This window comes from Centrocercus urophasianus, unplaced genomic scaffold, assembly GCF_019232065.1.
Source record: "Centrocercus urophasianus isolate 14NV4802_14NV808 unplaced genomic scaffold, USGS_Curo_1.0 seq_143, whole genome shotgun sequence".
Taxonomy (NCBI): domain Eukaryota; kingdom Metazoa; phylum Chordata; class Aves; order Galliformes; family Phasianidae; genus Centrocercus; species Centrocercus urophasianus.
Window position 1 is genome coordinate 5,921 of NW_024884620.1, and position 12,435 is coordinate 18,355.

Consider the following 12,435-nt stretch of genomic DNA (forward strand, 5'->3'; position numbering starts at 1 on the left):
GGGGCCACAACAGCTCTGTGATGGACACGCACTGCATGAGGCACACATGCATGGCTGCTTGGTAGCGTGCTGCCCGCTTGTCTTCCTCCCCCCACTGCGTAGCTTGGGCATCCCTCACTGGCACAGTGAATAAAACCTCAGTGTTTAAACACAAAACGAATGGCTCCCCCTAGAATTCCCCCGTCTTTGCTGTCTGGCCCAATCCTTTGCATCAGGGCCCCTCTGTCCCCTCCTAGTGACCCAGACGTCCCCAAACCCAGCAGATTTTTAACGAGTGTCTCTCGCTCAGCCGCTCTCGTCACGCAGCCAAACATCTGGAGGTTGGGAAGTGTTTTATTCCGGCCACGATTGTCGCTCCCACCCCTTATCCCTGCCTGGGACATGCTGAGAGCTGAGTATAACAGCATAAACACCCCAAAACACTGGAAAATGTGACGTGCATTCAGGCCAGTCTCATTCAGCTACGCATGGGGATGCACCGGCCAGGCTGGCTGCACTCCCAGGGTCTGCTCAGTACCGGCATCACCCACCAGCTGGAGCTGTAGTGATGGAGGAGGTGCACAGGGATAGCAGCATGGGCTGGGCATGTTAGTTTTGGCTGCCCCACTCCTCATGCAGGGAAGGGAGTGAGAGCTAAAGCTCTCTCCTGCTGCCACCCCAGCAGGACTCTGGGTGGGCAGAACCTATGGCCAAGGGAAAAGCAGCAGTGGGGGCTCAAGGGTAAGTAAGATCTAGCTGGTTTCCAGTCCGCTCTGCCCTGGGCACGGCACATCCACCAGCTAGAGACAGTGCCAGTGTGTTGTTTTCATCCTGCTGTTAAGAGAGAGCACAACCTACCTTAAGCCCAGCAGTGCTGGGATCAGGACCCCCATTTTGCTCCCCAAGCCCTTCTGCTCTTCCACTCCCAGTCTCTCTCCATGACGGGGCTCAGGTGCAGATAAGGACAGATAAGGCTCAGGTCCAGCTGGGGACAGCTCTGTCCACACAGCCCAAAATAAGGGGAGGAACCTTGGGCTCTGCACACTGTTCCCAACAATGCTGGAACTTTGCAGAGCCCTGGCTCATACCTGGGCATGAAGAAGAGGCGTAGGAAAGGTCAACACAAAGCAGCTGCTGGCAGGTGGTGGGTGACAGCTCACAGCAGTCACCCCAGGCATCAAGGGCCTGCTTGGAGCCCAGGGGGAAGGAGCTCTGCTGCTCTGCACCAGGCATGGGCACCTCTCCTGTCTGTGCAGCCCTGGTCACAAAATGGGGTCACAAAAAACAATATTTAGAGCTGAGGGAGCAGCCCATGCCTGCAGTCCCATTCAACCCATTTTGGGACTTACCGTGTCGAGTCTGGCACCCGCTCCTTTGCAAACCCTTCCCCAGCCTTCTCCTGAACTGCTTTGATTTCAAACAACATCAAGATTTCACACAGAGCCTGCAAGCTGGAGATGTGGGAAGTCCCTCCTGCTTCCCCTGTTGCTGCATACACAGCCATGCTTGGCAATTTAGAACACAGGGGGACAGACATGGTCATCGTATGCCCCACGGGTGCAGGCTGCACCGCTCCCTGTGCATTCGGGGTTAAGCATCTTCCCCAGGGCTCTGCAGCCAAAAGGAAGTGCTTGTTAATAATTTCTTTTTAATGGGCATTTTGAACATTAACATTTCACTTCAAAGCTGTTCCACGGTGGGCTGACCAGAGCAGACCGAGAACTCGGGACGCGTTCAAGAGTTCAGCAAATACACGTCGGTGTTCAGAGGTGTCTGTAAAGGACACAGCGTCCCCGGTGGCAGAGACAAACAGATGGGGACAGTGGTCCCACCCCAGCCCCCGCAGCAGCACTTATGTAAAAAGAGGAAGACAGCACTCAAATCCCGTAGGGGAGCAGCTTCCAGGTGTGCAGGGACTTCCCAGCTGGCAGGACCTGCCTCAGCCTGCTTTGTATCCCGGAACCCTGTGGCAGTCGTGGCCTCTGCTGGTCCTTGTCAGAGGTAGTTGTGAAACATGGGAGGCAACTGGCCTGAGGGCCTGAAGGATTGCTCCTTGGGTCTGGATTCTGTGCTCAGGATGAGCCTAGCTGGTATGGCTCCAGTGCTGTACCCAGAGCAGTTTCTGACCCCTCTCTGCCCATAGCTGGGCAGAACCCATCCATAAGGGTCCCCCAGCTGCCCTCCTAGGAATGCTCTTCCTGGTACAGCCAGGCTTGGGTACCCCAACATCACTGGGGTCCCACAGGGCTCTGACAGCCCAGAACTGCTCTGGGACTGGATAGACCCCCAGAAGGCACAGGTGGCCCTTGCTCTCCCCACATCTCTGGTGGGGTACATAGCACAGTATAACAAAGGCAATGCAATGCTCAGAGTAGGGAGAAAGAACAGTCATAACTTGATAATGCTACTATCTCCACTACCAGTGAGCTAGAGTGCACCACAGCACTTGCTGCCTCTGCTCATCCTATTCTTCCTCCCACTGGCTCAAGGCTCTGTGACCCATGAGGACTGGGTTGGACTGTGAGGGCAGTCACTTCTGCTCAGAGTTCAGTATCAAGTGTTGCTCCCACTCTGCCTCCACGATCTTGTACAGCTCCATGGTTGTCCTGGCGTCCTCCACTGAACAATGTCCACTTTTGCCAACCTGTTGGGGACAGTGACAAAGAGTTGGAATGGCCCAGGGCACTGCTGAGAAAGAAAAAGCCCCAGTGACATTCTCAGCTGCTGGCTCTGCAGCTGAACTGCTCTTGCAAGAGGTCTTTCAGAGAAGAGACCAAGGTACAAGGCAGTGACTGACCTTGGGATTCCCCAGCCCCAGGATGGGAAATAACACACCTCTGTCCCCTACCCAAGCACAGATTGCAAACAAGCAGGACAAACCTCCCCACAGCCCCTTCACCATGCCTGTTTGTCCCCTAGGCTCCTTAGGGACACCGGGAAATTTCTTGCCCCAGAAGTGACTTCGTAGCAGCCTCAGACCTGGATATCTTTGCGCAGCAGTTTCTTAGCGAAGTTCTTCAGGGAGACGGCCTTCTTCTCGGGGAACCCACCCTTCTGGTTCAACAAAGGGATTTTGGATGTGTCGCGGATGAGTGCTTTGGGGTGGAAATACTTGAGAGCCATGAAGTCGTTGTGTACGGCGTGGCCGACCACCACCTTTCCGGAGAGGATCTTCAGGATCTGGGGAGGGAAGGAGGGAGCATTAGAGCAGGCCTCAGTGCACCATGCTGCCCATTGGAGCATCCTATCCCAGAGCAGAGTGGTGGTCGTGCCCAGGAACATGGGTCTACCCCGCTACCAGTGGGAATCACAGCTGAGGGCTGTGATGTAGGACTGAATGGGAGCAGCAGAGGCATGAGGTGACATCCCCTCTGCTGCAGGATGGGGACTGGGATGTGGGCAGTCCTCACCAGCATGCTCTGACCTCAGCAGTCCCCCACCCACCCACCCGAGTCAGCCCCCAAAGCCCACCAGGAGCACAGTCCCCCTTCCCTGCCCCATGGCCACACCACCCCCAACATCACACCTCTTTCTGAGCCTCCCAGAAGGGGACAGCGTTGAGCATGTGCTTCTTGCAGATGCCGCTCCAGCGGCTGCGATAGTCCACGATGGGCTCTGTGGGCCGCACGTAGCTGTCGTACAGCACATCGCCCTCATAGTTCACAATGCTACAGCGGGCCAAAGCGCTGGTTTGCCCACGAAACCCGGTGCCCACCATCTCACAGTCGATAGCCACGAACTTGCTGGGCGCTGGGGGCAGCCCGGAGGCTCGCACGGGGCCCTGCGTCCCTTTTTTTGCTCCCTGCGTCCCTTTGGCGCCCGTTTCTTGCGTGGTGCTGCGAGCTGAGGGCTCCCTGCCGCCGGAGGACCCGGGGGGATCTTTCCCTTCGTGCTCCTCCCGCTCCCCGCCGTCCACCTTCAGCTTCCTCTTCCTGTTGCGCTTCTTTGGGCGGCCTCCTCCGGGCTGCGGGGCCGCCTGGCGCTCTTTCTGCCCGAGCGCACGTTTCCGTTCCAAATACCGTCGCCTTAAGAAGTTCCTATGCTTACGGTTCCCGGCCGGGACGCGACGGGCGGGCTCGACGACCCCAAAGGTGACGTTGAGGATGAGGTCTGACATGCTGAAGCCGGCAGCGCCCAACGCCCCCCTCTCAACCAACGGAAGCAGAAACTGCCGGCAACGGAAGAGCGTCTGCAACTACGCGCATGCGCGCCACCCGCACGCAGCCCGTGCGCCTGCGCAGTGGGGTGATGGCAAAACTGCGCATGCTCTCTGGACGCCCAGCGGTCGGTTACGCATGCGCGGCGGGAACGCGGAGGGGCCGGGCGGTGAGTGGCGCATGGGGCCGCTCTGGCCCGCGGGAGGGGCGTCTCTATGGCCCTGGAATACCTGGGTGGGGGGTTTGGCTTATCTCATGACATCGCGACCCTGTTGTGTCACGGATCTGTGATGTCACGGGTGCAGGTAAAGAGCTGTGGCTATGAATGGTGTCACAGCCCTGTGGCATGGCACTGAAGGATGTTGTGGCTCTTTGAGGTCATGGACAGGCAGGGGGTTGGCATCCCTGGATGATGTCATACCCCCAGAGTAGGGGTCTCTGAGTGACATCACACCTTCAGGTGACATCACAGCGTGACATCACAGCCATGGCAGGTGCCCCCTGTCCCCCCCTGCACTGGGAACAGCAGCAAGCAGCAAACATCGTCCGCCTCCTGTCACTTTACCGACCCCTCCTTGACTCCTACATCATTGTGAGTGTCCCCAACGTGTCCTCCATGTCCCCAGCATGTCCCCAGCCCCGTGTCCAGCAACTCTCACTCCCCACAGGACTTCTTCACTGAGGGGCTGTGGGCAAAGCTCCCACCAACCTGGCAGACAGCCCTAGAAGTGGCAGACCCCCCGCAGCTGGCAGCCATGCTGCTGGGGACTGGGGGCATGGTGGGGCAGGGCACGGTGTGGCCACTCTCCCTGCTGGCCTTCACCACTGCTGTCCGTGTTCTCTCCTTCCCCCGTGGGCAGCTGGGGGATGCCCCATGCCCGCCCTGCCAAAGCCCCCACTTACACCCACTTCTGCGCCGTCACGTCAAGCCCAAGAAGCAGCATGAGATCTGGCGCCTGGGCAAGGTGGGTTTCCCAGTTTTCCCCCCTGGTGTCACCTCACGGCTTCTCTGTCAACCCACGGTCCCCTCTCCTCACAGGTATTGCAGCGGCTGAGCCAGGCCACCGGCTGTGAACGTGTGGTGGACGTGGGTGCGGGGCAGGTAGGAAGGGGCTGCTGTGAGGTGATCCTCAGGGATGTCTCCCACACAAGCACGTCTCCTTATCCTCCTGTCCCCCCCCAGGGCCATCTTTCCCGTTTCCTGGCCTTCAGTCTTGGCTTGTCCGTCACTGCTGTGGAGGGTGACGGCCGCCTGGTCAGCCTGGCAGAGCACTTTGACCAGGAGTTGCTGCGGGAGCTGGGGAAAGCCCGGGCACGGGGTGACAGTAGGAGGCTGCCACCTTCCCAACACCACCCAAACGCAGCCCGAGACACTACAGATCCTGCATCCCTTTGTCCCCGATGCCCTCAACACGTGGCTGGCTGGCTGGACCCTCAGGCACCTGGGCAAGAGTTCCTGCTTGCCCCCACTCCAGGGCCAGCCCTCGCTGCCAGGAACCCACTGGCATGGCCTGTGGATAGCGAGCAGGTACTGCTGACTGGGCTTCATGCCTGCGGGGACCTCAGCGTGGCCCTCCTGCGTCACTTCGCCTGCAGCCCCCAGGTGGCTGCTGTCACTTCAGCAGCTTGCTGTTATATGAAACTCTCCACGTGCCCTGAGCCAACTGCTTCCAACCTTCCGGGCTACCCTCTGAGCGCCTGGGTGGCTGGGCTGCCAGGTCACACGCTGTCCTACCGGGCTCGTGAGGCTGCATGCCACGCAGTGGAGGAATACACAGAGCGGCTGCACAGGGACAGCGAATGCTTGCGCATTCATTGCTACCGTGCTGTGCTGGAGACCCTCATCCAGGCAGCTGATCCCAGCAAAAAGCACATGGGAGTGCAGACAATGAAGAAAGCCCACATGCTCAGCTTCCCCGAGTGCGTATGGGGTCGCTTCCCCTTCGATCCCCTCCTGGCATCTTCCTTGGGCACTTGTGGGACTGGCATGGCTTTATCCCATAGGTACGCCCGGCTGGGGCTGTCCCTTGTGGGGCTGGACTCAGCTGCTGTGCCTCTGGATTCAGAGTCGGTGTGCGCCATGCTGTGTCAGCAGCACAAGGTGGTTGCCTTCTTCAGCCTGGTGCTGCTGTTGGCCCCACTGGTGGAGACCCTCATCCTGCTTGATCGCCTCCTGTACCTGCGGGAGCAAGGTGGGTGCTGCCGGGGTGGGGGAGCTGCGGGGAGCTGCAGGTGCCAACCGTCCCTCTGTCCACAGGTTTCCAATGTGCCCTCGTGCCCCTCTTCAACCCCCGGTTCTCCCCACGCAACCTGGTGCTGGTGGCTGCACGGGTGCCACTGGATGCAGTGCTATCAGGCCTGGACAAGGACATCCGTGAGGACGAAGACATGGTGAGGGGTGGAGGCGGGCAGGGGCAGGGCTGAGCCCAGTCGCTGGCTATGAGTCGCTGGCTATGAGCTACAATAAAACCTGCTTTTACACAGCGTGAGGCTTGGACTGAGTGAGCAGGAGGGGAGGAGGCATAGCAGGATAGTCTACATCCTGTCAGCGTGACCCAGAGCTGCCAAAAAGCATCACAGCCATGAAAAATAAAGGGGCATCTTTATTGCAAGCTGCTGCCATTGGAACACAGAATACAGCTTCAGGCCAGGTTTCAAGTAGGATTTAGTACCAGTAGGACTTCTTGGCCCTACGTGTCTCCACAATCCCCATGGCGTCCATGATCTCCTCCTCAAAGGTCTTCAGGGATGGCGTGTAGGTTTTATCCAGTGCATCATCTACCGATGTGTCCTTGGGGCCATCTGGGGGTGGAGGGGACAGAGCTGAGCCTCCAAGCACCTTCTGGATGCTGCAGCTCACAGCCATCCCCCATCCCCTCACCGATCCACTGCTCAGGAACGATGCCATCCCGGCGCTGTCGCAGAGGGAGGGGGATGATACGGCCGGTGCGTAGCGAGACACGGACACGCTCACCTTCCTCTGTGTACCTCCAGTCTACCTCTGTTGGCTTCCTGGTGGGCACAGGATGTGAGAGGGTCAGCACTGAAACCAGCAGAGGGCTCCCCAACTCCCCGTGCGAATTACCGGTCCTCAGGGTCCACCAAGGAGATCTGGTTGAGCAGCAGCGGAGCCTCGCTGGCAATGTAGGTGCTGCTGTACTTGGCATTCCTATTGACATAGCGGTAATGCTGCGGGACAGGGCAGGGTTACGGCTGCTCTGCGCCCATTGGGATGCATCTGGGGTCACCTCCACGCTCGATACTCACCGTGTTCAGCCCTTCCACCACCACCCAGTTACGGGCGCGTACAACTTGGGTGACCATCGCCTGCTTCCCCGCATCCTTCCCGGTCAGCACCTGGACCTGCACAGGGTTAGAGGGAAGGTGGGGGTTCAGCGGGGCTTCCCCCATTCACTTACCCCGGGATTTGTGCCGTGTGCTCACCGTATCACCGCGGAACACCTTCCAATCCTCCCTGCTGATGGGTTCCACGAAGATCTTCTTGCGGCGTAGGCCCGGGGGATTCCGGATGCGTTCGGCTACGGTGCCGGGCCGCCAGGTGCCGTGCCGGTAATCCTTGGGCAGCTTAGGCCGGGCTGCCAGGCTCAGAAGAGCCGATAAGCGCATGGTGCCGGGGCTGAGGGCACCGGACGGGGGTCGAACCCGCAGCGCTGCCCTCCCCACCACGCCCCGCCCTCCGTCCGTCTGTCCGTCCGCCCCTCCCTCCCTTCCCGCCCACACCGCAGCGCCCGCCGGGAGTTGCGCTTCTCTCCCCGCCTCTGGCGCGGTGCATCCCGGGAACAGCCGCGCTTGGGTGGAGGAACCACGTGGGATGCCGCGCGGGGCACGCTGGTAGTTGTAGTTCCAGCTGCCTCCCACGGCCCCCATTGCCCCATAATAGGTCCTGCACAGAGAGGCTCGAGTGAAGCAGCAGCGGGCAGGACGGCTGCGAGCCCAGCTCCGTCTATGGTGCATTTTCTACTACAGCTCCAGCCCCACGGCTCCCCAGCAGTCAAGGCAGCAGCCCAGGGCTCCCATTGCCTCCCTTCAGTTTTTTCCCCTCTTCCAGTTCACCTCCATTCCCATTTGCATTTCCTTCAGGACTCTTGCCGGCACCAAGAACACAAAACGACCCAAAGGGGCCCACAGCAGGAATGGGACCCACAACCCCAGCGGGAAATGCAGGCAGAAGCACTTTAAAAAGGCATGAATCGCTTTTATTTCAAATCAACTGATCAGCCCCCTAGAAATCACTAATACAAAGCATGCGCCCCACGACAGCAGGGCCAGGAGATGCAGGTCGGTTCAGGGGTTCTCATTACTGGGTTTCTCTTCATTTCTTTTTTTTTTTTTTTTTCATTTTTTTTTTTTAATTTCATTTTCTGTTTGTTTCTCGTTTCCGGAGCCGTGGACGTGACGAGGGTGAGATGGGGCAACACCCTGGGAGCCCAGCAGGGAAGGGACAGCGGGAGATCAGCTCGCCAGGGAGGCCACTACAGGCTGCAACGGTCAAGAAGAGACACGGTGATGGACCCCATGGCACCGGGACTCCCACCCTGCTGCCAGGGCTGCTTCCCAGTGCCCACACGGGCAGAAGGGAGCCTGCATTTTGGGGACTGGGATCACCCCGTTCACTGCCCTTACCTCTCCTTGTGGTCTCTGACCTCCTCCGCCTTATCCTTGCCCTCCTGCTTGGCTTCATTGGCGTCTGGCACGCTGGCAGCATCACTGTTCTCCTTCTCCCCTTCGGCTGGGTTGGGCTTCGGCTCCTCCTTGGGGGCCTCTTCGTTGTCTATCTTCTTCTCTGCTTCCTGCCCCTCCATCTCCTTGGTGCGCTTGGGGGAGTCCTGGGTAGGGAGAGATAGGCTCAGCCCAGGCTCAGCCCAGCCCCAGTGCCCCCAGCCACGTCTCCATCCCCTTCCTACCTCCAAAGCATCTTCTGCTTTCCTCTTGATCCCGGCTTTTTCGTTCTTCTCCTTGGATTGCTCGTCAATCACTAGCTTCCCCTCTTCATCGCTGCTGCCCTCTGCGTTGCCCTTCTTCTCCCCATCACCCTCTGGCTCTTGTTCTGGCTCAGCGTCCTCAGAGCAGGTCTTCTTCTGGGTGGGCTGGCAATGGACATGGGGGGCTTAGAGGGGTGGGACAGGACACCCAGAGAGCAGGGCAGGAGGTGGCCACAGAGGGATGTCACCCACCTGGTACCCGGAGGCTTTGACAGTTGGGTTGTGCTCTATTTCCCACAAACCTTCACTGAACCCTTTCCTTTTGTTGGGTTTCCCAAACTTCTCCTTGCATTCTTCATAGGGGAAGAGGTCTTTGGGCCCCAGGAATGCCCTGCTCAGGGGGAAGCAATGAGTAACAGCAGCTGGGAAGGACCTCATTGGCATCACGGCACCCACAGAGACCCAGACCACAGAGAGTGGATCCCATCTATGACCCCACTGACCCCATCCCCCACATGCACCACGGCTCCACTCACGTTTCATGGGTCCCAAAGAAGAAGACTTGGTATTTGTTGGAGGAGGATTTTACTGCAGCTTCTGGCATCTCGTCGATCTGTATGACATGGAGAAAGGGGTGAGGGCTGGGGAGGGCACAGTGACGGGACATCACCCACCGCTTAGAACACGGGTATATGGGCTGTTGTGTGCCACCTTTTGGCCTCATTCCTCAGGAATTCACCCAGCAGCCAGCAGCACCAGGGGCAAAAAACAGCAGATAACACAAAGGTTATGGCAGCCTTGGGCTGGACGGGCACTCCACTGCACCTGGATCCAGCCTGAGCATCACACAGCCTGATGTGAAGATGCATCCCTGTGGCAGCACTGCAGGCACCGGAGGGGACAGCGAGAAGCGGTCGCTGTAAGCTCTTGTCTAGACTGGCTCAGACACATTTAGCTCAGCAAAATCGTGGCTGCACGCAGGAGGAACAGCTCCAACCCAGCTCTTGTGGCAGCGGCCAAAACACCCCAGCTCGCCTGGAGCTCTGCGAGCCCCCAACTCGGCGAGCAGCCAGCACGGCCCCGCCAGCAGGTGCCAATTCACCAAGCGTGAATATTCCCAGTGCACCACGCGGGAGCGGAGCGCAAAGTGGCTCTGGCAGCTTTTTATAGAGTCTAAAAATAACCCCGGCTTGAGCCAGCACGAGCGCAGCCATAAATTCCCAAGGAAGCCTCAAAGGGAGGTGGAAGGAGAGAAGTAGGGTGGGGGGTCTCGAAGTGGAGAAGGGTGGCAGGGTGAGATTGCTGGCTCCAGTGCCGCGTCCTGCTGACGGCGTGCTGCTGACTCATGGCACGACCTTTGCCAGACATCAGTGCTGAGCCTCAGTTTCCCCAGGTGCCATGTTGGTGTGGGGCTCCCACGGGGCTGCCAGTGGGTTGGGTTTTTTTGTTGTTTCCTTCCTCCTGGCACATCTCAGACGTGGCCCTGGAGCAACTTGCAGCACTCAATGCCAGAGCTGGCAGAGGGGGTTCTGTTGGAAATATCCTGAGAAGTCCAAGAGCTGAGGTACAGGGCTGCACCGGGTGACAGTGCTGGCACAGCCCTGGGCTGGGGGTGCCCAGGAGGGATGGGGTGTCTCCATCCAGCACTCCTGGCCGCAAGGACACATTCCATGTGTGGGAGCCCTCTGTTCCCAGCTCCATTTTACAAACACAGCAGAGAAATTGGGGCAGGGATGGAGTGAGCGGCTCCTGACAGTGCAGAGCTTGGCCTCACACCATGATGCTGGACCCTCGCCCACAATGCTGATGGGGCAGAGGAGAAAATCTGATTCAGAGGGCAGCTGGCCAGCCTGCCCAGCCCCACGCTGCAGGACACTCAGACACAGACCATGTTTCCACAGGTCTCTCCTCAGCAGTGGCACCAAAAGCCCCATCAGCTCCAAGGGGAGTGGGTCCAGGTGAGGACCCATCTATCTCCGGTTCTGCCACCCCAATGGCTTCAACTTTTCCCATTCAAAAGGGCCCTTTACAAGTTTACTTCACCCTGCTGAGGATAACACGGTACAGATACAGCTCTGGTGGGGCCGCAACACCTTGCAAGCGGGACCAGATACTTTTTAAACCTCCATCCCTGAAGAGAGGCTGTGCACGTGGTGCTGCGCATGGCAGCTCAGCCCCCAGAGTTCACTCTGTGGGACATCCCCCAGCAGGGACAGGGACCCTATTGTCCCAGAGCCCTGTGGTACACAGTGGCCACATCCATGTACCAGGATCCGTCCTTGGCCAAGGTCGTGGCTGGGCAAAGCAGCATAATGCAGCCTATAGCAGGGACCCCATGGATTTCTGGACACTGTGTAGGTAACCAGAAAGGGCGTGGATTCACATTGTGGGTGGGACCCAACGGGTGGCAGCCTCTTATCTGCCTTTTTTCACCCAACCCTCCCAAAACATCTCTACTCACAGCAGCGGGTGGGGAAGAAGCAGGGGCAGGGAGATAAGGGGGTGTCGTCGAGATAGCCAGACTGGGTGCCAACAGCACAGGTGGGTGCTGGGCCTGTCGGGAAACCCTTCACCATTTGGAGCCCACACGGTGCTCTGCCATAGCACCGATGTCTGTTTGTCCATCCCAGTCCGCTATAAGTCAGGATGGGGTGCCATGGTGTCACCAGCCTGTTCTTTGCACAGGAACCCAGGGGGGGCCAAAAACAAGGGGGTGGGACAGGAGGGACAGCTCTGGAGAACAGCTGGGGCAGGACAAGCACGTACCCCACACGGACTCTGCACTGAACCTTGGCACCTGGACTTTGTAACCGGTGCCTGGAGCCTGGGACAACACATGCAGAGACCCAGCAGTCGCTGGTTTCTGCCTCAGTTTCCCCAGTGATGGAAACAGGATTGTGACTAGGGTGGGGAAGGGGGGATTAACCAGTCAAGACCACAGGGAGGCAGTGCTCATGCATCCCATGTCCTAAGAGACACTGCTGCATCTCAGTGGCATGACGCCAGGCACAGCCCCACAGGTTTCTCTTGTCCCCCTGGGGCAGCCTCAGCTCCTGCTGCCAGCACAGGAGGGCCTCATCCAAGCACACACAGCCCCCACCCACACCCAATACCCAGTGATGGGAGCAGGGCCCTGGGGCAGCATCTGACCAGAGCAACTGACAATAACGGCCTGCGAGCAAGAAAGGTGCTGGGAAGGACCCTGTAGGAAGAGCATAAGGGTGGGCCCTTTGTCCTTACTGCTGGTACCACCTCCCAGCTGTAGTGCCTTAGCTTCCCCTCCAATGCAGCCTCTCCATACAGGCCACACTGAGAGCTTTCTACATATGGGTGTCAATGGAACACGCTCGGTGCTT

The 12,435-nt window shown here is 58.8% G+C and overlaps 4 protein-coding genes across 8 annotated transcripts; 1 reads left to right on the forward strand and 3 right to left on the reverse strand.

Annotated features, from left to right (window-relative positions):
- Positions 1–315: 315 nt before the first annotated feature.
- On the reverse strand, positions 316–4,177 carry ISG20L2 (interferon stimulated exonuclease gene 20 like 2). Of its 3 annotated transcripts, none has more exons than XR_006168246.1 (4): positions 3,506–4,177; positions 2,959–3,159; positions 1,329–2,623; positions 316–1,237 (listed from the first exon to the last, which is right to left on the reverse strand). XR_006168246.1 is itself a non-coding variant. In XM_042815209.1 (3 exons), exons 1-3 carry the CDS (start codon positions 4,094–4,096, stop codon positions 2,510–2,512), a joined length of 906 nt encoding a protein of 301 aa, XP_042671143.1. In that variant the 5' UTR covers positions 4,097–4,177; the 3' UTR covers positions 316–2,509. The 3 variants fall into 3 exon arrangements, 1 of the variants encoding a protein (XP_042671143.1); XR_006168245.1 differs by having other exon boundaries at positions 316–926; positions 1,068–2,623; XM_042815209.1 differs by having other exon boundaries at positions 316–2,623.
- A 73-nt stretch (positions 4,178–4,250) lies between these two features.
- On the forward strand, positions 4,251–6,614 carry METTL25B (methyltransferase like 25B). Of its 3 annotated transcripts, XM_042815212.1 has the most exons (7): positions 4,371–4,441; positions 4,597–4,728; positions 4,805–5,101; positions 5,176–5,238; positions 5,320–6,056; positions 6,141–6,328; positions 6,394–6,614. In XM_042815212.1, the coding sequence occupies exons 1-7, from the start codon at positions 4,427–4,429 to the stop codon at positions 6,558–6,560; spliced, it is 1,599 nt and encodes a 532-aa protein (XP_042671146.1). In that variant the 5' UTR covers positions 4,371–4,426; the 3' UTR covers positions 6,561–6,614. The 3 variants fall into 3 exon arrangements, with proteins under 3 accessions (XP_042671145.1, XP_042671146.1, XP_042671144.1); XM_042815211.1 differs by lacking the exon at positions 4,371–4,441 and adding an exon at positions 4,251–4,305 and having other exon boundaries at positions 5,320–6,328; XM_042815210.1 differs by having other exon boundaries at positions 5,320–6,328.
- A 105-nt stretch (positions 6,615–6,719) lies between these two features.
- MRPL24 (mitochondrial ribosomal protein L24) lies at positions 6,720–8,024 on the reverse strand. The gene is made up of 5 exons (XM_042815213.1): positions 7,581–8,024; positions 7,404–7,499; positions 7,222–7,325; positions 7,018–7,148; positions 6,720–6,938 (listed from the first exon to the last, which is right to left on the reverse strand). Exons 1-5 carry the CDS (start codon positions 8,022–8,024, stop codon positions 6,802–6,804), a joined length of 912 nt encoding a protein of 303 aa, XP_042671147.1. The 3' UTR covers positions 6,720–6,801.
- A 307-nt stretch (positions 8,025–8,331) lies between these two features.
- On the reverse strand, positions 8,332–11,755 carry HDGF (heparin binding growth factor). Its single transcript, XM_042815207.1, has 6 exons — positions 11,541–11,755; positions 9,616–9,692; positions 9,332–9,470; positions 9,062–9,244; positions 8,781–8,983; positions 8,332–8,636 (listed from the first exon to the last, which is right to left on the reverse strand). The coding sequence occupies exons 2-6, from the start codon at positions 9,681–9,683 to the stop codon at positions 8,630–8,632; spliced, it is 600 nt and encodes a 199-aa protein (XP_042671141.1). The 5' UTR covers positions 9,684–9,692; positions 11,541–11,755; the 3' UTR covers positions 8,332–8,629.
- Between the last annotated feature and the right edge of the window lie 680 nt (positions 11,756–12,435).

What these genes read in the sequence shown, in the direction of transcription:
- HDGF (XM_042815207.1), bottom strand. Translation starts at nt 9,683, where the DNA reads ATGCCAGAAGCTGCAGTAAAATCCTCCTCCAACAAATACCAAGTCTTC. An exon ending in TCAAAGCCTCCGGGTACCAG is followed by an intron (nt 9,245 to 9,331) that starts GTGGGTGACATC and finishes GTCCATTGCCAG; the next exon opens with CCCACCCAGAAGAAGACCTG. An exon ending in AAGCAGAAGATGCTTTGGAG is followed by an intron (nt 8,984 to 9,061) that starts GTAGGAAGGGGA and finishes CTCCCTACCCAG; the next exon opens with GACTCCCCCAAGCGCACCAA.
- ISG20L2 (XM_042815209.1), bottom strand. Translation starts at nt 4,096, where the DNA reads ATGTCAGACCTCATCCTCAACGTCACCTTTGGGGTCGTCGAGCCCGCC. An exon ending in TCTGGGAGGCTCAGAAAGAG is followed by an intron (nt 3,160 to 3,505) that starts GTGTGATGTTGG and finishes TTCCCTCCCCAG; the next exon opens with ATCCTGAAGATCCTCTCCGG. An exon ending in TGCTGCGCAAAGATATCCAG is followed by an intron (nt 2,624 to 2,958) that starts GTCTGAGGCTGC and finishes TGTCCCCAACAG; the next exon opens with GTTGGCAAAAGTGGACATTG.
- METTL25B (XM_042815210.1), top strand. An exon ending in TCCTTGACTCCTACATCATT is followed by an intron (nt 4,729 to 4,804) that starts GTGAGTGTCCCC and finishes CACTCCCCACAG; the next exon opens with GACTTCTTCACTGAGGGGCT. An exon ending in TGGACGTGGGTGCGGGGCAG is followed by an intron (nt 5,239 to 5,319) that starts GTAGGAAGGGGC and finishes GTCCCCCCCCAG; the next exon opens with GGCCATCTTTCCCGTTTCCT.
- MRPL24 (XM_042815213.1), bottom strand. Translation starts at nt 8,024, where the DNA reads ATGGGGGCCGTGGGAGGCAGCTGGAACTACAACTACCAGCGTGCCCCG. An exon ending in TGGTGGAAGGGCTGAACACG is followed by an intron (nt 7,326 to 7,403) that starts GTGAGTATCGAG and finishes CCTGTCCCGCAG; the next exon opens with CATTACCGCTATGTCAATAG. An exon ending in TTGGTGGACCCTGAGGACCG is followed by an intron (nt 7,149 to 7,221) that starts GTAATTCGCACG and finishes TGTGCCCACCAG; the next exon opens with GAAGCCAACAGAGGTAGACT.